Below are 25867 nucleotides of genomic sequence, written 5' to 3' on the forward strand. Positions count from 1 at the left end.
GCTGTATTTTAGTTTTAAAAACAATCAAACTTTATTAATTTCAAACATTTCAAACACATGACAACAGTACCACAGAATGGTAAAAGGCACAGAGGATTAATACTCCTCAAATCATTCTGTGTTGTTTTTAAACAAACAAAAACAAACAAACTCCAGTAATATGGTTATAAAAAAAACTATGTTTTGTGACACGTGAATACCATTCTTCGATTATTATTCTGTAATTGTGAGACAATGTTTTGAATAAACTGAAAGCATCACATGTATCAAAACAATGGTTTGTCATTTCTATGTAAAACTGGCAGAAGTTCAGAAACAGAATAATTACGTCTAAAACAATTATGACAATAATCTTTAGCTGTAACAAATATTGCTATGCCACAGGCAATAGTCTCAAGAGGTCTCTTTGGTTCAAGAAAGGATGTGTTCTTCAAATTAAAATAGAGAAGTTTACCAATTAAAGAAGCTGGTACAAAATGTAAATGTAGGTGTTTCTTCTCATATTTTATAGTTGAATTCTTTTTTTTTTTTGTAGAGAGGAACATTCAAAACGTTAAATTTATTCCCTAAATGAAAACACAGTATTCCCTCCCAGATGCACACAAAGACACTGTCCAGCTGAGTACTCACAACATTTGTCATATTTGTCAAGGTCCAGTGATAAACACATAACAACAAAGTTCAGAAGAACCAAATTAAAACTGTATTTGCAAAGTGCAATTTGGGAAGTAAATACTATACAAACAGCTTTGGTTACAACGGACGCTTAGAGTAGATAGTGAGAAAGAGAGAGAGAGAGAGAAAGAGAGAGAGAGCAGCTTTTTAAGAGACTTCCATTAGAGGAGTCTTGCTGTATAGATGACATCCATCACAAGGCTGTGATGAATTAAATACTTCTGAGGTCACATTCATTTCACTCACGTTCCAGACTCTTGATGATTCCAAGGTCCATAATGAATTAGTCATACTATTCCCCTTTCTATCTAGGCAGACATCAAAAATAAATGCACAATGTTATCATGTTGTGCAGTTACGAGGGATAGCACATTACAGTGTGTAATCTTGTCATCTCCCAGAAAAAAAGACATATTCTACAAGCTCTGTCCTGTAACAATAATAAAAAAAAACATTGTTTGTTTGAAAAATACTGTGATATTTTTCACTTCAAAATTGCAACATTTCTCTTAAAAATGTGGATTTCAGTTGGAGTGTGAGATAGGAGCGCTGACTCAAAATATTCTCATTCCCAGAGTTCCTTCACTGCAGCACACACTTGTCCTTATTGCTGTACTTCCGTCGCCTTAGCTCAAGACCTCTCTCCAAGCGCTCATCTTCCTCCACGGCCCTGCACAGACACAAAACACACACCGTTCAATGACTTCAAGTGACCTTTCAGGTCTAAATGTAGTGCGTCCACCCACAGATCAGCGGACTGTGGACACATTCCGACACTGATCTGTGATCAGCTACCACCAGGGTAGGACCAAGGAATTCCTCTGGATCAAGTAATTAGTTTAGGACTTTGTCCATTCTCTTGTGCCTGTTGGTCTGTCCACCAGAGTCATCTCAGATCCCAGTTGAATGCTGGCCCTTACCCTCTCTCTTTAGCGTCCATGTCCCGCACAAGTTCGTCACGCTGGTTCACCAGTGACACCAGCTCCTGCAGCAGCAGCTGTTCCCTATGCTGCTGTGCCTGTGTCTTCTGCCAATCTGTCATTTGAATAACAACAGCATATATTGCATTATATTCAAATTCATAACAACACAGAATTGAATGAAAACTGTGAGGAAGTGATGATATGACATTAGCACAAGTCTTACCCTCAATAGCCATCATGGCTCTAAGCTCTCTGGTTAGTAGTTCGAATCGTCTCTCCAAATCCTGTTCTTCCTGCCTGTGGAATAAACAAGCAACCAACCATAACATACTGTAAGAGAACTGTGTCATGACTTCCCAAGCCCTTCTAGGCACAACAGGTATCTTTCACTCATGCCATAAACATTTGCAAGTCAAAACTGCATGGATACTTGGACATAAAATAGAGGACATACAATACAAACAGAATAAGGACATAAAATAGAACAAAGCAAACTCTTGACAATTTCAAAATGAAAACACTATATTCTTAACACACTAAAACATTTTTTTTCATGCAACCTATGTCTTACAGGAGTTCCAGGTTGTCTTGTCTCCTAATCAGAGCATTTTTCTTGTTAACAAGAATGAACCATTCTTGGATCAGCCTCTCCTCCTCCTCACGATCACTGCCTAAGGGCCAAAAACAAACAAATAAAACAAATGAAAAACAGCGATCATAAATAGAGCCAAACATTTAGTCAAACGAGACACCATTACACACACACACACACACACACACACACACTGCATCTCACCTGTCTCCATCAGCCATCGTAGTCTCCTCTCCACTATGGCGGCTCTGTTGTCGATGTGCTTCTGCTCGCTCTCCAGAGCTCGCAATTCACTCACCACATATTGACTTGTGTCCTGCAGGCGCTGAACACAAGGCATCAAAAGAAACAAACATAAACATGCATCACAGAACAATAAACATGGAGGAGGAAGGAGAATACATATAAACAGAGGCAAAGCAATATTGACAAAAATAGAATAGAAAGATGGAAAAAAGATTGAAAAGATCAGACAATGTCAACAAACACAAACAAACAGGGTAAAACTCACCAGTGGACAGAAATGTACAGGAGACACATGGGGGGAGGAAAAACAACAGAAAAACAGAGACAGAAAAATAAGATCAGATCAGAGAAAGTTATATGGAAAGTTTTGAAAACAGGAAAATATCACAATGAGTTAGGACAAACTGACCAGAGTATCTTCGTCAGTTTCTCTCTTATCCTTGCTGTGCTCTGTCGACTCTACCAGGAAGGAACATGGGGAGAAATTGTTTTGATCCTCAGCGTGTTTGTATTGATGTACTGACTTGCATACTAGAGGCCAGGTACATTCAGATGTTTAAGTGAATGCAAAATGTCGGTGTGTGGGCTGTGCCCTGACTTACCTTTCCCAGCTGTGAAGCCATTTTTCCCCTCGCCTTTAGAAACCTAGGTGCACAGTTGCAGTGTATTACTGTCAATCTACATATGTCACTCTCTCTTTAACACGACAGCTTTACTTTCACAATTCAGTGGATACTAGCCCATAACAATGGGACTTGGTGATGTTTATATTGGTTAAGCACGTCAATTAAACAAATTAGTTCAAGAGTGAAGGTTCTAAATGGAGAAAAATGGTCACAGTGAGCGTCTATACCTCGTCTCCTTCGGGAGACCCAGGCTCTACTCCATCCACTTCATCTAAGGATTCACTCTTCATCCGCAGACGACGCTTCTTGACCAGGTCAGCATCTCGCACATGGCCGAAGCCTGACTTGGCAGCAGAGGCGTTCGGTCTTGGAGGGGCCACTGGTGTCTGGCCCTCTCCCTCGCCCTCGCCACCTTCCCTGTTGGCCTTCTCCTCTCCTTTTGAGCTTGAGCGCTTAGTCCGTGGTGGTGCCACCAGGCTTGTGGCGGGTTTGGCCGTTCCGTCTATGGCATCCTCACCTTCGCCCGCCAGCATCGTGCCAGCCTGCAGCCGCTGGGCGCAGAAGCGGGCGGTGGCGTCCGCGTCAGAGTCCTTGCTGGGCTCGGCCACCGTGTAGCTGGTCTGGCTGCTGTTCTTCTCGATCTGCAGCACACTCAGCTCCTGGCCCGTGAAGTGGGCACGGATCTGGCAGAGATATGTCATCACGATCAGCCGGTCCGGGACGGAGAGGAGAACCATGTCGGACGGCTCCAGAAGGCGGGCGATGCCCAGAGCAGCAAACCCATCAAAGGCCTGAGGGAGAAATGGAGCCATGATGTGCTGGTTGACATGAAACACGAAATGTGTACACATGTATAAATCTAGATCAGTATCATTACCTGGTATCCATTCTGATAAGCTTGGACATAAATGTGAAAATGTGCAAAGTAAATCTACTATCTGCAATATGTTAATACAATATTACAAAAATAGTGTTGTATCTACAAAACTACAGCTATAACATTATAATATATTGTATATTATAAAACACCATTGCATTAGAGGGCGAAAAACCTACAGACGGAAGGAGAAGAGAAGAATAGACTTAGATTTGTACCTTTTTGTTATTTGATTTGATATCGTAGGGATCCAGCATTTCAAAGTTTCTAAAACATAATACAGTCATTCAGTATAGCTTCAGACACCATCTTATGAACACTGCTCCTCAAACAGATGCTTGATTAAAGTTGAACGAGCATTAGTGTACATTTTGTTACAGTTTGTTACAGTCGCTGTGAGTCATGACAAATTCTCAGAAAGGGGGAAAGCTTCAATATGGGACTTACATTTTGTCAGGGTGAAAGTGATGAAGGATAGCACAGAAGGCCAGGCCATTACGCCAAGATGTACTAAAGTTAGTGATCTTCACTCCTTTGTTGTCCTTAGTGACCTCTTGACACCATTCTAGCAGAGACTGACTTGAGTTGACCAAACCAGGGCTGAGCATGGGGTTGGAAACCTGTCACCCGAGATGGGGAAATTCAAAAGGGTGCCACATGTAGGAAATACAGTGATATACAGCGAGTAAACAAATATTTAGAGACAAAATCTTATAGAAGGCGAAGGTATTCAGTATTGTGATAAAATGTAAAACTGTAAATTCTGAATAAAGCAAAATAGCAAAACAACCCAATTTCATGTGTGAAACAAACTCACCTGCTGAGCTTGAAGCAAGGCCTCAGCTGTGCTCCCATCAGTCTCTCCCACCTCCTGAGGAGGAACGCTCTTCTTCTTACTGCGCTTGGGAGGTTCCAGAGCTGGTGGTGCATCTGTCACGGAGGGAGTTGTATCCAGTGAACCCTGGCCACTGGTCTGAGACTCCACTATATCATCAGTGGGCAGGTCATCTGGGCCGGAGGACACCGGGGGGTCAGAAGGCTCCTCCTTGATCACCTGCAGAGATCTGGGGTTGAGGGAGAGAGAATTGGATGAGATTAGACATACTGTAGGTGTCATCAGGCTCACATCTTGATTAAATATCAAAAGTGACAAGGCCATGAATGTCAAAGATGACAGGTAATTTGCATAGTATACAGAGGGTTAGTCAACATGTGACTTCATGGACTGAAAATGATGACAAAAATATGTCTTCCCAAGAAATATGTGGAGGGTGATATCTTATGTTGCCAAAGAGAAATGAGGACAGTATTACAATATTAATACCATTTAAGTCACAAATACAAAAGCAACAATTTGACACAGCTTTTTGTGGGTGTGTTATTTCACACTGTATTATTTCAGTTATTTGCAAAAGCTTAAACAAATTATGTCAACACAAACACACCCTGACACTTTCATCTGACACTTACAATTCTTCCATGACATTCTCTGTGCGAGTTCCTCCCTCCTTCTCTAACTGTTTTTCCTCTTCCTCCACAACACCCAGTTCAGTCCCTGTCCCCTGATCCTTGTCTCTGTTCAAGCTGTCGCTGCTAGGAGAAACCTGGGCTGCTGCTTCAGAACTGTCTTTGTTGTCAGCACCATCAATGCTAACCTCTGTGCCTGAAACGGTTGCACTTTCAACAGTGTCCTTGGGCTTTTCCACACTGAGGTTTCCTTCCCCAGAGGTCTGAAAGGAGGGGGATATGTCATCGGTCATCTTCTCGAATCTAGCCTCTGGGATAGTCAATGCCGGGAGAGTATTCAACAACAAATCAGGGGTCGAGAGAGAGGGCTCAGTTTTGATTTCCTGCTTCTCATCCAAAGCATGCCCCACACTTTCATGCCCACCGTCTTTGCTGGTTTCCTGGCGGATTGTCGTATTTGGAATAGGGCTCTCCTTTCCCTCTGTTACTTCAGGGGCGGTGGGAGATTTCTCAGTCTCGTCCAGGCCCGGCTTCACTTCTGGCTGCGGTGTTGGTGGGGGGCTCGGAGTGGAGGCAACGTCTGGGGCGATGTAAGCCAGCCGCTTCCTGGTGCGGGGAACAGGCTCGGACTCAGACTCGGGCATCTCCGGTGACTCCCGCCCCATCTGCAGGATCTTGGCCAACAGCGCGTTCTCCTCCTCGGACAGACTGGAGACGGTTTGAGGGGCTGCCTCCTCAGACGGAGAGGGGGGAAGTGGCCAGGGTACCACCGAGCTTTTTGGAGAGACGTCTCTCCCTGACGTCTCCTCTGCCTCCTTCCCCTCATGGAATGTCTTTTCATCATGGGCCTCTCGGGCTGTTACAAGCACACTGGCCAAGGGTGTGGTTGCCATGGCGAGGACAGGGGATCTCCTGGCTTCTTTCTCTACTTGATTTACTGTAGTCTCTGACTCGCCATTGCCCTTTTCACAACCCTTACTCTCAACTGCTTCAGTGGCTGTTTCAGACTGCAGACCAGATTCTGGTGAGGTTTCTCTCTCTAGGTTTAAAGGGCTGGGTTTGTTCTTTTTGCCATCCTGGGGTGAAACTAGGCTTTGGGGCTCTTCGGTGGACTGTGTATCTTTCACAGTTACACTTGATCCTACCTCCTGAAGTGGCATTGGCATAGAGGTGTTTTGCTTTTTCACACGAGGAGAGGAACTGACAGTGTCTATCTCTGGCAGAGGACTGTCTTTTTCTGCTAGAGTCTTGCTCAGGTCGGGTAGGATATGGGATTCCACAGAGCTGGCTCCTTGCCCTGATCTGATGCCTGCATCTGACTGTGGTGGTTCCACATGCAGCACAGGTGATGGTGGCCTATGCTTCGTGGCAGAGTCAGTGGGAGTGAGGGGAGTGAGCGAACCAGTCTGTGGTGCTGCAGGCACAGGGCTCTGCTCTGAGCTGAGGAACAGAAACACTTGCATTAACTGTGCTGAATTCTCCCCAAATCAATGCATCTGCAGCTAATACTGAACTAAACAGCTCTCACACTCCAACAAAAAAATGATTGGGTAACACGTGAATGCTCTTTTTGCAGCAGACATGACTGTCATGCTGAAAAGGCTTGAGCACTCAACAGTGCTCAAGCACATCAAAGTCATCTAAAATAATCTAAATCAATCGGGAAGCTCAAGCTGACAACCAACAAAGTGCTCAAAAATGAATAATTAATCTAGAATAAAACTATTCACAAGTTGGTCTGCAAGGACATGCTGACAACCAGCACAGCTCTACAATAATATCCAAAGGCCAAAAAAGTGCACAATTGCTTAAAGCACACACATTTGTCAGAATTTCACACACGGCAAATTCTAGTGAACTACTAGCCCATGCAACACACTGATGCAAAGCATTACCAAGATGCAAGAGAGCAAATGTTTAGATCTTTCTGAGCATTACTGCATTGGAATTGATACCTTGGAATTATTTGGAAAAAATACTGTCTGACAAAAATGGGTAAATATTTTGTATGAACTGATAAACCTTGAGAAGAAGTGTTACACCTATACCTGAGCATAGAGCTTCTGCAAACTTTCTTCTTCACATTATAAAGTTCTAAAGGATTTATTTAGAATGACATTTCAGTACACAGATCTTCATCCAGTCTTCAAACACTGAAATGTTCCTAATAAATCCTTTAAGACTGCAAAGAAAACAGAGCGCAGGAGTTCTTTTCTCAATTATAGTCTTATGTTCTTCTCTGATGCACCTGTCGACATACAGGTGTCCAAAAGTATTTTTTTAAAGAACGTGGGTATTGATTTTGAATGTCCAGCTTCAATGCCCATTGATTGTTATGAGCCTCCTGGTCACGTTGACAGAAGTAAATGGGTAAATAAATATGAGAATTCATGCTTGCAAGACAATGCAGTTGAAATCCAAGCAGGGTTATGAACCATCTCCAACTGTGGCAACTGTTGAGTGAACCATAGCATGGCGTGAGCGAATGCAGCAACATGAAACTCATGACACAGCATCATTCCATAAGGTGTATCTGCCTTGTGCTCTTACCCCCTGTCCATGTACAAATCCAGCTCCCAAACGGTGCCAATGTCTTCTTGGCCTTGAACAAACTCCACTTCATCCAAGTTTTCCAGGCTGTTGGTGGAATGAATCTGTTTGTTTATCGCCCACTTTTCTTTGCTCCCTTTCCTCCCTGTACAAGGCTCTTCCTCTGTTCTTCTCTCTGTGAGCTCTTCATAAGCTATTTGATCCAGGTCTGTTGCTATCAGTGAAGGCTGATTTTCAGCCTTGTCATTGCTCTTCACAGATATTCTTTCTTTGTTTTCTTTCGCTTTAGAAAATGCAGTGGTTAGATGTTCACCCTCTTTATCTCTGGGCACCGTTATCTTCTTATCATCGTTGGGCTGCTGATCATATGATTCACCCCTAGCTTTCTCTTCCTCTGAGGCAGCCTTCCGCAGACTCTCTACCAGACTGATGGAGGGAGGCCTACCGCTCGGAATGAGCTTGGTTTTATGGATGCTCCGCTCCTTGACTACTGATGGCAACACATCTGGGGGCTCTAGCCATTCGTCCTCAGACAGGGGATCCTCCAGAGCATCACAAAACTCCTCTGGTGGGAGGATGTCAAACTCTGTGCTTTCGTGAATGCTTGATCCATCAGCACTGACACGGTCAGGTTCAGAGGGGACATATTGGAGTATGGAGGTCACCGTCTCATAACTATGGTTGGGGGAGGGGACATTTAAAGCAAACACAGAATCAAGGATCTAATAATGTTTGTAGAGAAGTAGATATCAAGTTGATGTTATGTGTGTAGTATCTCTGACAAATATCCATGTTAAATCTTCTAATTGCATGTGTGTTCTATACAAATATGTATGAAAATTACACGTATCTACTTTGAATTATAATATCCTTTGTATTAATTTGTGTTCATAAGGCATGGAAGTACTCATCATTTTCCTTCCAAACAGAAAAGTCCAAACATGCAGAATCCTTATGACTGCAGAGTACTTGTCCATTGACAGGCTACAGCTTCAAGAGCCAGCTGTGTCAGCCTTCTTTAAAAGAGTAGTTTGTGGCCATGCTTTAGCACAGACAAACATACAGAAGCATCACAGTCAGAGCTCTTACCCTTTATACAGAGCACCCACTATGGTGCTCATGAACCCCATGGAGGGTTCATCGTCTTCCCTGGCTAGGACATCGGATTCCTCTGATATCGCCTTGGTTGCTTCCCTTGACTCCTCTGTCTCCAACACTTCAACATACTCCCTTGGAGCAGCTGATTCAGACTCTTTGTGTTTCAGATGGCTAATCTCATCACTAAATTCAACTTGCTGGTCTAAGGGGGTCGATTTAATACCTGGCTCAGGGGAGGGTTTCTGGGGTCTGCCTTTGCTATCTGGATTGAATTTCTCAGCTGAGTAAGAAGCAGTTTGAGAAGTGTTTGGTGGGACACTATCAATTGATGTTTTGTAGGCCATTGGCATCTTGGGTGTATTCTTGTCTAATGTGTCCAAAGATGTTGAGCTGCAAGAAGTCATCTTTTGTGTCTTCTTCTGAAGAACTGCCTCTTGTTCAGTCCTTCTGCCATGGATAGGAAAAATAAACTGAATAGTCTTGGTGGACTAAGGCTTTCTATACGCCCATATTCTCAATAAAACAAGACATTGCACCTAAACGGGAATGTTGTAAATGTCATGGTAATGATATTGATGTACTCTGATAGCTGCTAGCAGCATGCAGTTAGCCACCCAGCTACACAATGGAGAAGCTCAAACAATAAACAATAGCCTGATGTCCAGATGGTGAACTTTATCAGAATGTCACTCCATGCCATGCTATGAGGAGTTCTAACCCCTCTTGTACTCACCCCCCTCCAGGGGAGACATCGGTACCCTCCAGTGAACCGGAGCTTGGGCCCTCTGCCTCTTTGCCACTATCTTTGGCTTTGTCCTCTACAGCGGCCCATAGTGGTCTCTCTTCTTCAGTGGGAGTCTCCACTATGTGAAGAGGCTTCAAATCCTCAGACTCACTATGCTCTGCCTCAACTGGAGAAGGCAGACTAGCGCTGGCAGGTAAGAGCTTCTCTAACGGTAGCTTTGCTCTCTTGGTACTAGTTTCGGGAGCAGGAAGTTGGGATCCAACAGAGGACAGGATATCTAGTTGACTGGATTTGAGAGATGGGATCCTCAGCTGAGCAGAGTGTGAGGACTTGAGATCTTTCGCGTCACCCTCTAGCTTTCTGACTTCTGCCTCTTTGGTATGTGATAGGAAAGGTTTGGATTTGATTGGTCTGAGAGGCAATAAATACATTGATGACATTTCTGTCAGAACTATTCCACTTACCACATTTGACCATATTGATAAAAAAAAAATCACATTCCTTGCTCATGAAATTAGTAACTGAAACCACTGAGGGTAAATCGACACACCACATTAGCATTTGAAGAATTAAAGGATTTAAATTCAAGGACAATTCAGATCAACATGAATCACCCATAGCATTTCTCCTGATGCCAAACTAAACAGACACCAAAGACATAGCGACAAACACAGCATGTGGGGGCAAGGATCACCTGTCTCACATTCTTACCTTGTGTCTATGGATTCCGGTTCAGATGGAGCTGAGACCATATCTAAGTTCTCCTGTTTACCATGAGGCAACATATCAGGAACAGTCTCCTTAATTACCAATGGCCCAGATTCCTTACTCTTCTCTTCCAAGGCAGCCCAGAGAGGACGTTCAGTATGGACTACTTCCTGTTTTGAGGCTAGCATATCCAAATTAACTGTTCCTGTTTTGTCTTTCACAGACTTTTTGATGGTTATCTCACTGATAGCAGGTTCTGAGCACTGTAAATTCTTTGAAGTGGATTTTGAGGGTAGAAGGTCCAGGGACTTGGGTAAATTGCTGACATGGGTGTCTTTGTTTTTGGGTTGACTGGGCTGTTCTGTTTGGACTGCCTGTTTTGCCAACTCAGCACTTTTTGGGGAATCTTCCACTTTTTTGCTAGTTCCCTGTTTGCTTGCTAGTGGAAGGGACTCAACTGTTGAAGCCATTTCTCTTAAACTGTGTGTGTGACAAGAACATAGACAATATGGATGGACAGAAGAAAGGTATTAGAACATGTGCAGTACTAGACCAGATATAAAACCACAGGGAAAATGTTCATGTGAATTACATGGGGATGTAACATGACAGAAGCATCTGCATACTTAGTTCTATATAAACAAACAGGGGCTTATTCAGTTGAAACATTTTCAAAATGTTGTGAGATTTTCAGGTCAGGCTTTCCCACCAAAAAACAACCTGTGCTTGTTTGACCATATGGTATGACTATAGGCAGAGTAAAATTAAATGATTGACTTTAAAGTGATTCTTATTCTTTCACGACATGCATGAACTTACCCTTCATCATCAACAAAATCAGTTGCATTCTTCTGTTCACTGTCTTGCATCACCAGTCCTGGCTTTAGCTCCTGTGTGCGTTTGTTCTCATTGGCATTTATGTGTTCCACGACCTTAGAGTCAAATTGAGGAAATCTTCCAGGCATTTGTTTGTGATCACTGTCTTCCGAGTCTTTTTCTTCACTGGGGAGAAATATTTGCTCAACCCATGGAGGTCGTTTTTCTTTTGAGATGTTTGTCTTTGGTGCAACATCCGGCTGATTACTAGATGCTAGCCCAGGCCCAGCGGTGCTAGACTCCTTCATGGGAGAAAGGGTTGACAGGTTTTTCATCTTTTCCTTGTCTTCGTCTGATCTGTTGAGGTCAGCACTAAGGGGTAGTGCTCTCTCAGGGATCAATTTATCTTCTTTCTTTATTCCCATAGGGATTTCAGACGCTTTTTTAAGTTCAGGCTTCACTTTGATACCCTCCTGAATGTTCTGCCCCACTGACACACCCCCAGGCAGGACTGGTCTCACTAGTACCTTAGAATCAGTGTCCTCTAAGTCTGGCTCTGGCTCAGCCAGTGGTGGTTTTTCTGCAACAAGAGATGTTTTGTCTGTTGATGACACCTTTGCATCGACTTTAACTGGTTGACTGGGCTTTTTTATCTCTGCGGCCGGTTCCTTGAAGTCAGGCTCCTCTTCCGCCAGTGGTGGCTTCTCTGCCACAAAGACACTTTTGGTGACACCGGTACTTGGAGCTGCTGGTGACTGGTCAGGGGCAGAGAAAGGCCAGGGAGGAGGGACATCAGCCCTGACTGCCTTGGGTCCCTGGTCTTCAGCTGCCGCCGAGCAAGCTCCCTCCCCAAGGCTGAGGGACAAACATACGTGGGGTCAGAGTTCAGCGCTCGAGGAACACATGCGAGTGGTTGTGCTCAGGCAGGCAGGCGGGCAGGTGTGCGGGGTTTTGGCAAGCTTGTCAGTGTGGAAGCGTACGGCGGTGGTGGTCAAAATAAGATATCTTGCCATGCCAGGGTTAGTGATGTGAAAATAGATGTCGGCACGCAACAGCTGCAGCAAGCGTTGTGAGTTGAGGGATTTAAGTCGGGTGGTCACACAGGCTAAAAGTATGTCTACCATCAGCACTGGTCTGTAGTGCCTTATTTAGTGGTTTGTAAGCCTCTTAAAGCTTTAGTTGATGTTACATCCATGCACTCTTCTTCACTTGCCTATTGTATATTGGTCAATCTAACTAAACCAGACTACAAACTATTGGATGTCATTCTGGAGCATGTATCACATGCCCATTATATTTATGAATTGTGTCAGCCATACATTCATTAATTTGGTGAAAGCTTCCCATCACAGGAAATGCATCACATGACAATTATATTTGTGAAACAGCCATGCATTCATTCATTTGGCAAAAGGTTCCCATTGTAGTACATTTCTGGCAAAATCCCCTATTTTCCTATTCTGGTATTCCTGATACCATAATACTCTAATATTGAGTTTTCACCTCATCTCAGTTCATTTCAGATAACAAACCATCAAGTCTGTATGAAACACAGTGAGCACAGTAAGACTTACTCTTTGGTTGTGTCTATGGTGACACGTGTGTGCACGGGTGCCATCCCTCTCTTCTCCTGGTCTGTGCCGGGCGGAGACGGCGAGGATTGCTGGTTGGCAATGCTGATGCTGCCGATGGAGCGAGACGAGCGTTGAGACTCATCTCCGAGGCTCAAAGATAAAGCTCCAGGCTTCGTCCAAGGCTCTGAGATGACAAAACATCAAAGATTAGCAAAAATCACATGAAGCAACGAGTGGGCATTGATTTATGCAAACATGTACTGTAGCAAATGTGGCAATTATTTAATTAAAAATCATTTTAATTCACAATCAATGTTGCACCCTGTTACGACTTATTGACAGGTTCTGCCTCGGCACAACGACAGTCTATGCACTGTTAGTTTGAAACAATTATGTCTATTAAATGCATTATTTTATGCTAAAACACAGACACATTATTTGATGATAAAACAACATTACTTCAATAAACTGTGAGAATAGTTCAAAACTCACCATGTATAGGTGAACCTGGTTGTTCCTCCTCTGTTAGTGTGCTCAATTCCCTGTGCATCTCTGCAGGAAATCAAAGAACACACATTCACATCACACCCTGAGATTTACAGGACATCTGGATGAATAGACTAATCAATGTCAGATAGCTTTATTAGTATTTCAGAGAAAAATACTCAGTATTTGTGGGAACCTGCTCCCTGTAAGCATATCACTTTAAATAACTCCTTGAACAGTGAATAAATTATATGATCGTGGGTCTACAAGATCCATTGTTTCCTGTGTCTACTATGTAGGAAAGCAATCACACCCTGTCTGAATGTAGAAATTCAGAAGCAGAGGAGACATACAGTACATAAGAAATAACTGAGGCCTAATCCCATGGAATTAGTTGGGCTGTGGCTTGTCTGTGTTGACATGTCAGTTTGTTTGCTATTTTGCTGTGTTGCAATACCATTCAATGTGCTTCACATATTAAGGAGGTCCTAGGAGGAGGTCCATCACAATATAAAGGGAGTTTCAGGTTAATGACATAGTGCAGGCTAATAATATTGCCCTTATAAGTCCCTAAACTTAATGAACAAATGCCACTAATTCACAGGGTATATCCACAAGCAACTGCATCCATCCATTCAGAATGAACTCTTTCAACACTCCTTGAAGGCTCTCACAGCCTTGCCAGGCCTCATTCTGTGAAACACTTTCCAGCCTTTAGCTTGCATGCTGATAATTGCAGGATTGCATGTCTAAAGCTGTACATCTAAGCTATGTATGCAATCCTTTGTCTGCAATCCAAACACATTTGAGAAACACCACAGAAAGACTGTTGCTACTTACTACAGCTAAAGACTACTGCTACTGTAGACTACTACACAAAGGCTAATTACTATTCTGTTGTTAAGACTGACGTCACGGGCCCAAATGCTTTTTTCGTGACTAGCGCAGACAGACGGTTTTTGCATCTTGTAAACTTCTGTCTATTGTCATCATCACCTCTGTTTTATCGAGCGTAAAACAAAATGGCTAAACTTTAGTAATTACTGCAGCTGTGCAGCCAGATGAGATATTCAAGGGTAACTAACGTCCAGGCTTCCGCGAAAAATAGGATTTGATTAGGTTGAGGCAACAAGTGAGTAGTAAGATGACAATTTTGATGACAAGGCTACTCAGAATAGCGGGACATTTTATTTATTATTTTACTGTCTATAGAGAAAAAGAAGTGAGTCTGAAAGCCGTTGGACCCGGAAAGAGAATTATCTGACCATTATTGCATCATGACTTACTACTATAGTGATTACTTAGTACAGTAATTACTATAGTGCTACTACTACTAAAGACTGTGTATAGATAAATCAGCCAACTTCTCTGTGCACAAATACAAACAGCAGACCATGGCGGACTACCAACTACGAGGAGCCAGCTGAGGAATTACCTGACTGGCCAACTTTGATGGAGTCAGGAGAGGTGGAGATGGTTGCGGTAGCAGAAGCAAAGCCAGCAGGAGCAGATAAGGGTGGAGCAGTGAGCGTAGCAAGAGGCACGACAGGGTGCTTTGGAGCAGAGGCGGGGGCAGGGGCCGAGGAAGGAAGGGAGGGGTTAAGACTGGGCAAGGGGGACGTGGAGGAGAGGTCTGTGGAGGGCAGTGACGGTGAGCGAGGGGAGAGCGAGAGCAGAGAAGAGGCAGGAGAAGCAGAGGGGGAGGAGGAGGAGGAGGAGGAGGAGGAAGGGTCACACAGAGCCTCCAGGTTGGGGCTGATTAGTAAGGGGACGTGTGCTATAGGGTCAGTGGGAAGGGGACAGTAGAAGGTGGAGGAGAGGCCAGGACTGGGACCCTGACCCGGGAGAGGGCCACAGAATGGGCCGGCACTTGCCCTCCGCTCACTTGGTGGGACCAGCACTGCATGGATGGCTGGGATGAGGACGGAGCATGGAGGAGAGAGAGAGACAGAGAGAATAGATGGAAGAGGTAGAGAGAGGGATGTTAGATTGCCTATGATGTACGGTCAGATGGATAGGATGGATATATCACATTACACATATTAGGACACAAGTGCTCAGTGGTAACAATGCTGAAGTGGGGGGAGTTCAGGACCAGGTAATGGTCTCTCTCTTAATACTACTACAGCAAATACTCAAGCGCAATTCAAATGGTCAGACACACTTTGCTTAGAACAGCTGTTATATGAATAACTGAAGTGAGTCACTGCTTGACAATGCAGTCTGTTAAATATTTGCAATGGGCATTAATAATTTCCTCTTTCTGATGGCCTGCCAAAGGCCACCGTTAGCCTTTGTTCTCATCTACCCTTGTAAAAAAGCCAGCTGGGTTATTTTAATTGAGCCAGCAGTGTGTATATTTATCGATGGCCCCTGTAGTAGCCTGGCTCAGCATCCGTACCTGGCTCTGGGCCAGAGGAGAGGATCTTCAGGAGGGTGGGGGCTTTCTGTGAGAGGGTGGCCAGGGAGACGGTGCGCTCCGAGAGAGGGGCGTCAGACGGGGGTGGAGGGCAGAGGGTGGGGGAGGAGGGGCGCTGAGCAGGGACTAGTTTGGCCTTGAAGATGTTTGAGCGAGCTGGTGCGAGTAGCATGACAGATATTCAGGAGAGGGAATGAGACAAAAACACACAGAAAGAAAGAGAAGGAAAGGATTGCATAATCTAAGAGCAGGAAGTGGGAAAAATAAGATTCATCATATGCTTTCATGCTTTTTATTTTGTTAAAAAAAAATCGATACAGCTAGCTCCAAGTCTAGGTCATATAGTCATTACTTTCATGTACTCTTACGTAAGATCAATAAAAAACTGAACAAATGTCTTGTTTGCGTGTCCCCAAGTGTACCTTTAGTGGAAGCAGCAGCAGGAAGTGAAGGAGGACGAGAGAGAGGAAGTGAGGAGGATTTAGCAAGAGATGAGCCACAGGGTCTGATTTGAGGATAGTCAGGGGCCACGGCCCCACCGGCCCCAGCAGACACCTCAGGGCTCACAGCAGGGACTGTCTGAGGCTTTGGAGGCGTCCGTGGGAAAGAGACAGGCACTGAGAGACAAGAGAGAGAACAGGGGACGCAGACAAGCCTGAGTGGAGGAGCAGGAAGAATAATGTACTATTTATAGAATTTTATTTACATGCAAATGAGGGAAAAGGGAGCAAATGATGGAACCGGGAGGGCTGTCAGCATGCAATCTCAAAACAAAGGATCACTGTTTTTCCTCAAACTGAGAGAATGCCTTATCTGGATAATGACAAGTTTCAGCAATGTTATTACTAATTCCTGTACCAAACTAGACTCATCATCCCCCTGAGATCTGGCTGTCTTAAGTCAGACTGGCTGTCTGGACCATCATCTCTACAGTCATCCAGCTGAGGGTACCTGTGCCAGAAGAGGGCTGGAAGATTTTGGGCAGTGACGGGGGCTGGGCCCCAAAAGCAGCCGCGGTGGAGCGGGGGTCAGGGGAGGGGCGCGCTGGCAGCCCGGGAGGGTGGAGTGGGCGCGGAGGTCTGCCCCGGGCGGCAGAGATGCCACGGGGAGAGGGCGGGGTGGGTAATGGAGGGCGTGACGGGGTGTCAGGGTTAGTGAACGTGCCAGGGAGACGGAAAGGGACGCCACGGCCCGCCCTCTCTTTCTCACTGGCTGAAACGTGGAGAGGAAGAGAGGCAGGAGACACAGGGACAAGAGATAGAGAGAGAGAGAGAGAGAGAGAGAGAGAGAGAGAGAGAGAGAAAGGACAAAGGAGAAGTGAGATGGGAGGAAGGTGAAAGGGAGAGAATGGTAGAGAAAGACATGTGCAAACATGGAGAACAAAAGAGAAGAGGTCATGAGATGTACAGAGTAATGTCAATGGAGAAGGAAACAGGTATTTATGTAAGGAAATTACATAAATGAATCAGATATAAAGAGATGTTGTGGAAGGTTACGGTCAAAAGGAATGATGTGATTCTAATATACATATTTACAGTCAGTGTAACCACAAAGAACTATATCTGATTCAGAATTCAGATGAAAATGAGGATGAAGATTTGTCTGGGATTCCACACAGTATTTATTTAACAGCTGAAAATAAATAAATACTAACAAGTTGGCAGACAAGTTGGCAGACATAGGATGTCACTTCCTAATGTGGGAGCATGTTATGTACACTTAATGGAGCACGAGTAGTACCTATTGGGAAAGGCTTTACAAAAGCAGATTTCTTTTCTTGGCTGTGCACTGGGCACACAGGAGGAGGAGGGGCTGGAGCAGGAGAAGAGGAGGAACAGAGAAAAGGGAGAAAGTGAAGCATACAGGGAAACGGATGGAAAACAAGATAAGACAGACTGGCAACGAGAAAAAAAGGTACCAGTGGGAAAGACAGAAAAGCTTGCAGTGCATAGGTGCCCGTGCCTTTTGTGTGTGTGTGTGTGTGTGTGTGTGTGTGTGTGTGTGTGCTTGTGTATGTGCGCACGTGTTTAGAGTACACAAGGGTATGTGTCTTCTGTGAGGTACCTGCAGCACTAATGGAGGCTCCAGCGCTGGATCTCTTGTCCTCGTCTTCATCACTCTCGTTAAAGTCATCCAGGTTCCCGATGTCCGAGGGCTTCACGCTCATCAGACTGGCCAGACTCTGCATGTCATCGTCACTGGAGAAGGATCAGATCACAGCTCAGTTATGGAGATCCCTGTCACTCACTCAATGCATTTTGTGCATTTTGTGTTGCCACCAGATCTAAAGTACAGTTATAAAGCAATTATAAAGTAAGGTACTGTGTGTCAACACAATCCCCTAGTAACTCATCCGTAAAGCTACAGTGAGTAAGATCTACCACTACACCTCTCAAAACTGTGGCACAAGAAGTTGGCTTTTGTTTAATGATGCAAACAAGAAAAGAGGCACAGCTGGAAACCTTCAAACACAAATGAGGAACACATTACAGTAAACCCCTTAAGAAACAAAAGAGATCTTGAAGGAAAAACAACTTGGAGAGATCTCTCATTCCTGCTGTACACAGCTATGGTCCTAAACATGCCATTCCATTGGGCCAGACTGGCCCCTCCAGATAGATGGTAAGAGCTGCTTTGCTCTGCTCTGCTCTGGGGAGGTCGCGCGGGACTTGGCCTGAGGTGAGGCGCTGCCGACTGGACTCACGTGGCTTTGCCCTCGCGGAGGAAGACGCAGGACAGCGAGAGCTTCAGCGTGGCCTCCACCACCTTCACCGACAGCGGCTTCAGCTTCAGCGTCAGGTCCGTCTGCGTGAGCGTCGGGCTGGCGAACTTCTTCAGGTTGATGTCGGCCGAGGCCAGTACCTTCCGGTGGCCCTTGGACTCCTGTCAGGAAAGGGGGGTTGAGTAGGGGTACAGTACATGCACAGAGTGAGCCATCAGATCACTAGAGGCGAAATCCTGCAAAAAAATGCAAATAAATGCTGTGTGCCCCCTGGGATTGACACATTTGCATAGATTATGTCTCACTTTCATTTCGCTCTATCAAACAAATCAAGAGTCTTCATGAAATTATTCTGAACGTAACCATAAGTAATTGCTGTGACCTGTCACAACCAAGCACTGTAGTTTGTCTGTGATCAGAGAAAAAACAATGTGTTCATCAAGACATTATCAAACACAGATCTGTGTGATGCTAGTAGCTAATGTGTTGTTCAACAGTCTAATTGCTCTCATTAGCCGACGATTAGAGCGATGGAGATGTTTCCACTGAGAGAGAACTTGACTCACATTCTCCAGGACGAATGTCCAGTCTTTATCTTCAAATTCATCAGCATGTGGGTCCTGAGGGAAAAAAAACATTCACATTTTTCCAAATACAACCAGACATCGCCACTAACATGAACCACATCGTGACAAAGAGAAACAATGACAGCAGCAGAAAACAACAGACATCCCATCTCAGGACGGCATACCTTGAAGAGTGTCACAGTGATGTCCACATTTTCAGGTACAGGCCAGACCACCATGCCTCTGTACGGGTTCTTGATGCCTGGCTGCCACCCATGAAGCTATGAGGACAATGAAAAGTGTCAGACAGTGTTAGAGAAATGTCAGTTGGTCACAATTCACCATTACCAAGTAGAATTTGAGGCTATTTGTATGCTTTAAAGGGTATACTGTATGAGCAGCATATCTGATAAGATAAAGAGTCTTATACAGTATATCATAATATTGATATCTTACAGATCAATCTTTCTGATCTACAGAAGATTGTGACAATTGAGTAAACAGTGCATTCTGAGAATATCAACGTTAAATATATTCAAATACATAAATCAAATGATTTGTTTGTTTGAATCATGGCATTTTGTTTCTATTCTCTCTGTAGGGCTCTGAATACCTTGGAGCAGATTCGTCTGTTCCTTCTGGTCCATACCACTCGCAGTTTGTCTGGTTGCCTGCAGGTGAGAAGCAAAACACGTGTGTTATCAGTGCACATCAGATAAAAAATACTGTCTTGCTTTAATTATCTCAAATAATGCTTATTGTAAGAAATCGCTGCAGAATAAAGACTGAAATAATTCAAGTTGCTGTGAAACTTCTTGTGGTTCCAGTTGAGAACATTCATACTGTCTCTGTGACCACAGTGTCAGTGACATCACAGCAGTATTAAAATGTCCTCTTACATAAAGCAATTTCCTGTTCGTGCACAGACAGTATGGCAGTCATTTGTCAGAGTATTTAAAAGATATTCAAATCAGTTAAAGGCACATTGGTTCAGGAGCACCATGTGTTTACTTTAAGCCCTGTAATGGGAAGATGACGCGCGCTCGGGCCATGCAAATAGACGATGAAATCACTACTTATGACGCATTTATTTACCTTTAAAAACGCCCTACCTAATCAGATCAGACTGAATAATGGCCTAGGTGTAGCTGCACAACCTCTCAACAAGCAGTTAGAAGAGAGTGGCTCTCAAATGTCCAAATACTGTAGAATGGTTTAGAACTAAAGGGCAGAAGTGGACAAAATACTGCTATTAAAGCACTTCAATGCTTTGGATGATGGAACAGACCAGCGCATGACTTGTAAGAAGGCAATTTCACAAGCAATTTGACCCTTGACCTTCCCTGCTATTCTACTATTCTACATTCAGAAAATGAATAATGTAAATATTCTTCTATAGGCTTTAATATCAAACCATGCAAGTAATAGGGTTCACAAGGAACCCTATTTTCCCCTAGAAGTCATTGTAGGTCTTTAAAACAGCCAGTTCACATATTGGATAATTTTGAACATTCAACTCATGTGCCTACTACAGAGTCACATTGACCACATTATGTAAGCTAAGAACAGTTTCTCTTTTCTTTTATTTTTCAAGAGGAACCACATAACAACCCAGATCTGCTAAGATAAACACACAGGGAAACAGCTCAACACAAAACAGAGTGACAGCTTGGTCACGTGATTAGACATGTTCAGGACACTCCTATCATAAGAGAGTAACTGTGGCTGACTGCTTGATTGATAGGCCTCGTGTTTCAGCGATGCAAACAAGTCTGTCTCCAAGAGATATCATTCAGGTTACAGGCCCACAGTATAATGCACACAGATGTGCTAAGAGGCAGTTTGGTTCACTGCTGTGTCTGATTAAAGACCAGTTGGCATTAGTTTCAATAGTAGGGATTGTACTCGTAAGATATTACCACAGAAAAGGACTGCAACGGAAGTAATATATGTCTGGTTATGTTAAACAAGTTAAGTAGTGAATGCTTAAATGTGCTTGGAGAATTCTATTGACTACAAAAAATAAATACCCTACTGGTACTGCTGGACTAGCAAACATATAGGCTTAGAAATACCTACTGGTACTGCTGTACTAGCAAACATATAGGCTTAGAAATACCTACTGGTACTGCTGTACTAGCAAACATATAGGCTTAGAAATACCCTACTGGTACTGCTGTACTAGCAAACATAGGCTTAGAAATACCCTACTGGTACTGCTGTACTAGCAAACATATACAGTAGGCTTGGCAAATTCCTTACATAGTTTATAACTTCAAAAAACAGACATTTATATCTGAATGCAACCAAAGACGTAACTAGGCCTACTTTCTTGCTAAATTCTAAGGCAGAAACTAATTTTTCAAATGTGTTGACACCACGAATAATTACACTATTCTTTGTCAAAATAATGTCCCACTTCTCATAAGGACACAAAGGGGGTCAAATCAGAGGGAGTTGTGTACCTATGCCAGGGTCAGGCCCTGACCTCCATGCCTGCTTAAGAATGGCAGGAAACTCAACACACGACGGTGCTGTTCCCTGTATCAGGGTGTGGGTCTCATGAGGAGCACTTCTCTCACACACACACACAGGCACACACACACACAGCCACAGCCACACAGCCACACAGCCACACACACAACACACACACACACACACACACACACACACACACACACACACACACACACACACACACACACACACACACACACACACATACACACACACACACACACACACACACACACACACACACACACACACACACACACACACACACACACACACACACACACACACACACACACACACACACAGACAGATCACAAATCACCACCACTTCAGTATTCCTACAGAAATACCTACTGTACTGTAGCTAGACTATTGTTTTCCACATTGGAGTACACACAAGTGCCAAAACCACTACCACCACTGTAGTATTTATACTGAAACACTTAGACTGTCCCCATTGTTTTTCATGATGAAATAACATACACAGACACACAAACACAATATCTACTTCAACGTTCCTACTGAAACACCTAGCTACTGTTTTCCACATTGGAGTAAACACACGCACGCACGCACGCACAGACACACACGCACACACACACACACACACACACACACACACACACACACACACACACACACACACACACACACACACACACACACACACACACACACACACACACACACACACACACACACACACACACACACACAGTTATATTCCAAGTGGCTAAGTAACCTCCCTCATAACTACATGTGCATTGTTTGGCCATCATGACCCACATGAAAACATGACCTGCTCCAACTATACACATAGAAAAATAATGGCTATCTGCTTATCTCAAATACATTTGCGCTCGACATAAATGTCAACCACAACCCACATTTTGGCTAATCAAGCCTTCTAAACTTTGAAATGCTCAGGAAGGGCAGAAGTTCATTACTGGACAATCCAAGTCTTGGGTGGGGAGAAAGAAGTTGCAGTGGAGTATGTGACAACTCCTTGCCAATACCTAGTTCCTATAATGAAGGAAGTCACGAGAGTGAGGCAGGTTTACATGCGGCCAATGAACTGCAGCTCCTCTGAGGGTTAAAAACCTAAAAAACGGATTTTGGTCAGTAAAGACCCAGTTTCTCTACAATCCCTTTAAGCATGTATTGTAGGCTATTAGGCCTACAATGTTAACTAGAAATCAAAATAAAAGTTTGCCTTTACCATCTAGGAAATAGGCTATTACAAAATAGGCTGACTGGAAACAGGGGGAAGCCTGGTTGTCACATCAGAGCATGTGACACACCCCCAAAAGCATTATAACTCCATACAGCTCCATACAGCCTGGGGTGATGAAAAGTTATTTGTGCTACTAGGACATATGACATGGCAGGGCTGTAGGAAATAACTCAAGGAACAGTCATAGGGAACTGGCTGGTACAGACAGGCTTTGGGGAGCCGGTCGGCCAGTGACAGCCCTGTCTCGGGTTGCAGTAGGCTGGTAATAGCAACAGCATGGCCAGAGAGAGGAAAGGGCATATAGGGTGGATGTTGGGTGCAGCTTGATAATGGACCAGTGACCTGCAGTATTTGAATCTGACAGTTTGGAAGCCCCCTTTGGACAACACACATGTGGGCGCACACACACACACACACACACACACACAAACAGAGAGAGAGAGAGAGAGAGAGAGAGAGAGAGAGAGAGAGTTACCACTCGGAAATCCAGATCATGACTGCTAGACCCAGATCATAAACGTCTGCTGCGTCATACTTCAGCTGTTCTAAGTCATGAGCACACACCCTTAATTTAGTGGCAGCCGAGCTGATGACTTTGACAATTATACAGAAGTCTTTTCCTAAGTTTAATGACGCATATCACAATATTTACCAGACTTAATAAGAATTTCAATTACTTAGACTAAATATATTGGAAGCAGTCTGAATGTGATGTTTTGCATCAATTGGATGTGTAAACATTCCCCAATTATGTAATTCAGTAGATTAAAACCATGAAAACATAACAGGTCCATCTTCAATGAAAATGAGCATAGATACCCAACTTTTGAACTGCTTAGTGTGTTGTAATGTTACAAGATAAGACATGGAACAACAGCCTGACAAAACTTCCATGATAACTATGAGCAGTGTGACATAACATCGGGCTGTAAGAACAGACAGTTCTTTGAGACCAGCCCTCTTCAACTAGATCCATTTTTAAATACCAGTTCCCCATAATCTGTAACAAACATCTGACAAAATTATCTGTATTGTCAAAAACAGAACTTCCCTGAATCAAAGCAACACACTATTGCACAAGAAAAAGAAATGTCTTTGTCTGACAATAAGAGACTTAATCACATAGCTTCAACTAATTCAATAATTACCCCTTGCTCCCAACTGGCTTGTACTTTGCAAGAAGTAGCCAACTGTATCTGGTTGTAAACAGTCTAGCACTCACCCTCCCAACCCAAGATGAGAATGGTTCACTGTAACAGGGGTGGGTGAGGCAATAGATTTACCATAATTACATTAAACTCCAGAGTTAATTATTCTCATGCCCCTTGGAGATTTAGGTCTCCAAAATAGCCTCATGAAGAGTGCTTTTGCAACCCCCATCAGCCTCTATTGCCTGGCTTCAGGCACCTTGATAACCTTACTGAAGTCTTCACCCTTAGTTTTGATCAATGATAGGCTATAGGCCTATCAGATCTATGAACCTTGGCCTTTGGAGTAAAACAAACAGGTTGGTGATGATCTTAAGTAGCCTACTGTCAAGCGATGCAGAAAATGCCTGAGTAAGTTGTAGGGTCACTGTAAAATAGGTTGTCATCAGTCATTTTTAAGAAATGTTCACAAAACCAAAACTCTATTTTAGGCTACGAGCCTGCTGAATGGGTTTACTGAGATGACACGGAAGTGCGATGATCATGTCTGCTAACCTGGGTAACGGGCTACCGCGTTCAAGTGTCTCCTGTCAAATGTTAGCTGTGTCAAAAAAACGGTAGGCTACTCATTGACGGTGGACCAGTCATAGGAGTTGTTCTTTCTCACATCACTCCATCTGCTTTCAACCTGTGTCTAAGACGAATGACAGCCTAGCCTGCACATGTTACAAACTGAGGGAAACGTGGGAATTTTCCTCAGAAATAGGCAAATAGCTAACGTTACTCGGACTTGGACGTGTAGACTACTCACCATTTTTTTGTACACTCCAAAACAAGTTCTTGATATGACGCGACAAACTGAAATTTGGTGGCTTTTTTCCCGTGCCGTTGTAATCTTTTCCACACAGAAGTCATCTTTTATGTACAAGGGGAAATATGGTCCGGAGCATGAACACTTTTCCTGTTGCGCTTCACTCCTATGCAAGTGAACACACACCGTGGATGGTAGCAAAAGGTTGCGTCGATGATGTGTTCAAGCAACTCCTTGTGAACTATCCTATAAAATATGTCCTTGATCAAAACTTCCTAAAAGCAAACAGCCAGCACTGAAGTTCCACAAAACTGTCGCCATCGCCATCAAATACGTAAAGTGCCATGTACGGAAACAACGGTATCGATTTGAAGAAGAGGAACCGAGTCTGCGTTGGCATTCAACATGTGAACGTCTTTAATAATTCCAATAATTGAAAATCATCAAACTCTCGCCAGCGCGTGTCCTCGTAAGTAACCTTCAAACGTGATCCAATAAAGAGTAAATCCAAAGCTGAAACGCGACGAAATAAAAGTTGAGCACTGTTTTTTTGTGATCAAACCATTCTAACTAAACGAACGAGCACTCCTTGTGTACAAACAGCGTGCATGTCATTATTTCCTCGTCCGTGCGTACCTCGGATGAGAAGTGTTGACTATTACAGCAGGGGGAGAGGCATTCTAAACGTCAGTGATGAGGCAGTCAATGCTGTGGTCTTGTCGCGCTATCTAGTTTTAATGTAATCGGAGAGGAGCATAGGCTACAAACTAGACTTTGTATTGGGTTCGTAGTACAGCGCATAAGTGCCTGTTACCTCACTCGCTTTGTGCTTGGCATGGCCGATTAGTCCACAGCACACACATTCATCTCGCTTCTCTCAAAATGTTGGCTCATATCCCAAATCTCATATCCCAAAACAATAGCAAACATACTATTCCTATATTATTATTATTATTATTATCATCATCATCATTATTATAAGGCTACTATTAAGCTAGTATTATTTTTAGGCCTATTGGGCCTTTTATTAAGATTATAATATGGTGCAAGAACAAAAGTTTTTTTAT

General features: G+C 43.7%; 1 protein-coding gene across 1 annotated transcript; it reads right to left on the reverse strand.

Annotated features, from left to right (window-relative positions):
• Positions 1 to 6: 6 nt before the first annotated feature.
• Positions 7 to 25492, reverse strand: ehbp1l1b (EH domain binding protein 1-like 1b). The gene is made up of 28 exons (XM_062537230.1): positions 24801 to 25492; positions 19704 to 19761; positions 19276 to 19371; positions 19091 to 19144; positions 18507 to 18685; positions 17867 to 18000; positions 17543 to 17614; positions 16754 to 17014; positions 16225 to 16419; positions 13390 to 13449; positions 12898 to 13081; positions 11327 to 12178; positions 10511 to 10987; positions 9788 to 10210; positions 9046 to 9501; positions 7957 to 8631; positions 5410 to 6846; positions 4757 to 5003; positions 4387 to 4559; positions 4158 to 4206; positions 3290 to 3853; positions 3039 to 3081; positions 2846 to 2895; positions 2395 to 2515; positions 2170 to 2269; positions 1822 to 1895; positions 1596 to 1710; positions 7 to 1345 (listed from the first exon to the last, which is right to left on the reverse strand). Exons 1-28 carry the CDS (start codon positions 24902 to 24904, stop codon positions 1258 to 1260), a joined length of 7341 nt encoding a protein of 2446 aa, XP_062393214.1. The 5' UTR covers positions 24905 to 25492; the 3' UTR covers positions 7 to 1257.
• Between the last annotated feature and the right edge of the window lie 375 nt (positions 25493 to 25867).

The sequence above is a fragment of the Sardina pilchardus genome, chromosome 5 (genome assembly GCF_963854185.1).
Source record: "Sardina pilchardus chromosome 5, fSarPil1.1, whole genome shotgun sequence".
NCBI lineage: Eukaryota > Metazoa > Chordata > Actinopteri > Clupeiformes > Clupeidae > Sardina > Sardina pilchardus.

What these genes read in the sequence shown, in the direction of transcription:
- ehbp1l1b (XM_062537230.1), bottom strand. Translation starts at nt 24,904, where the DNA reads ATGACTTCTGTGTGGAAAAGATTACAACGGCACGGGAAAAAAGCCACC. An exon ending in GTGGGTGCTCTGTATAAAGG is followed by an intron (nt 8,632 to 9,045) that starts GTAAGAGCTCTG and finishes CCCCAACCATAG; the next exon opens with TTATGAGACGGTGACCTCCA. An exon ending in GAGAATGTCATGGAAGAATT is followed by an intron (nt 5,004 to 5,409) that starts GTAAGTGTCAGA and finishes CCTCAACCCCAG; the next exon opens with ATCTCTGCAGGTGATCAAGG.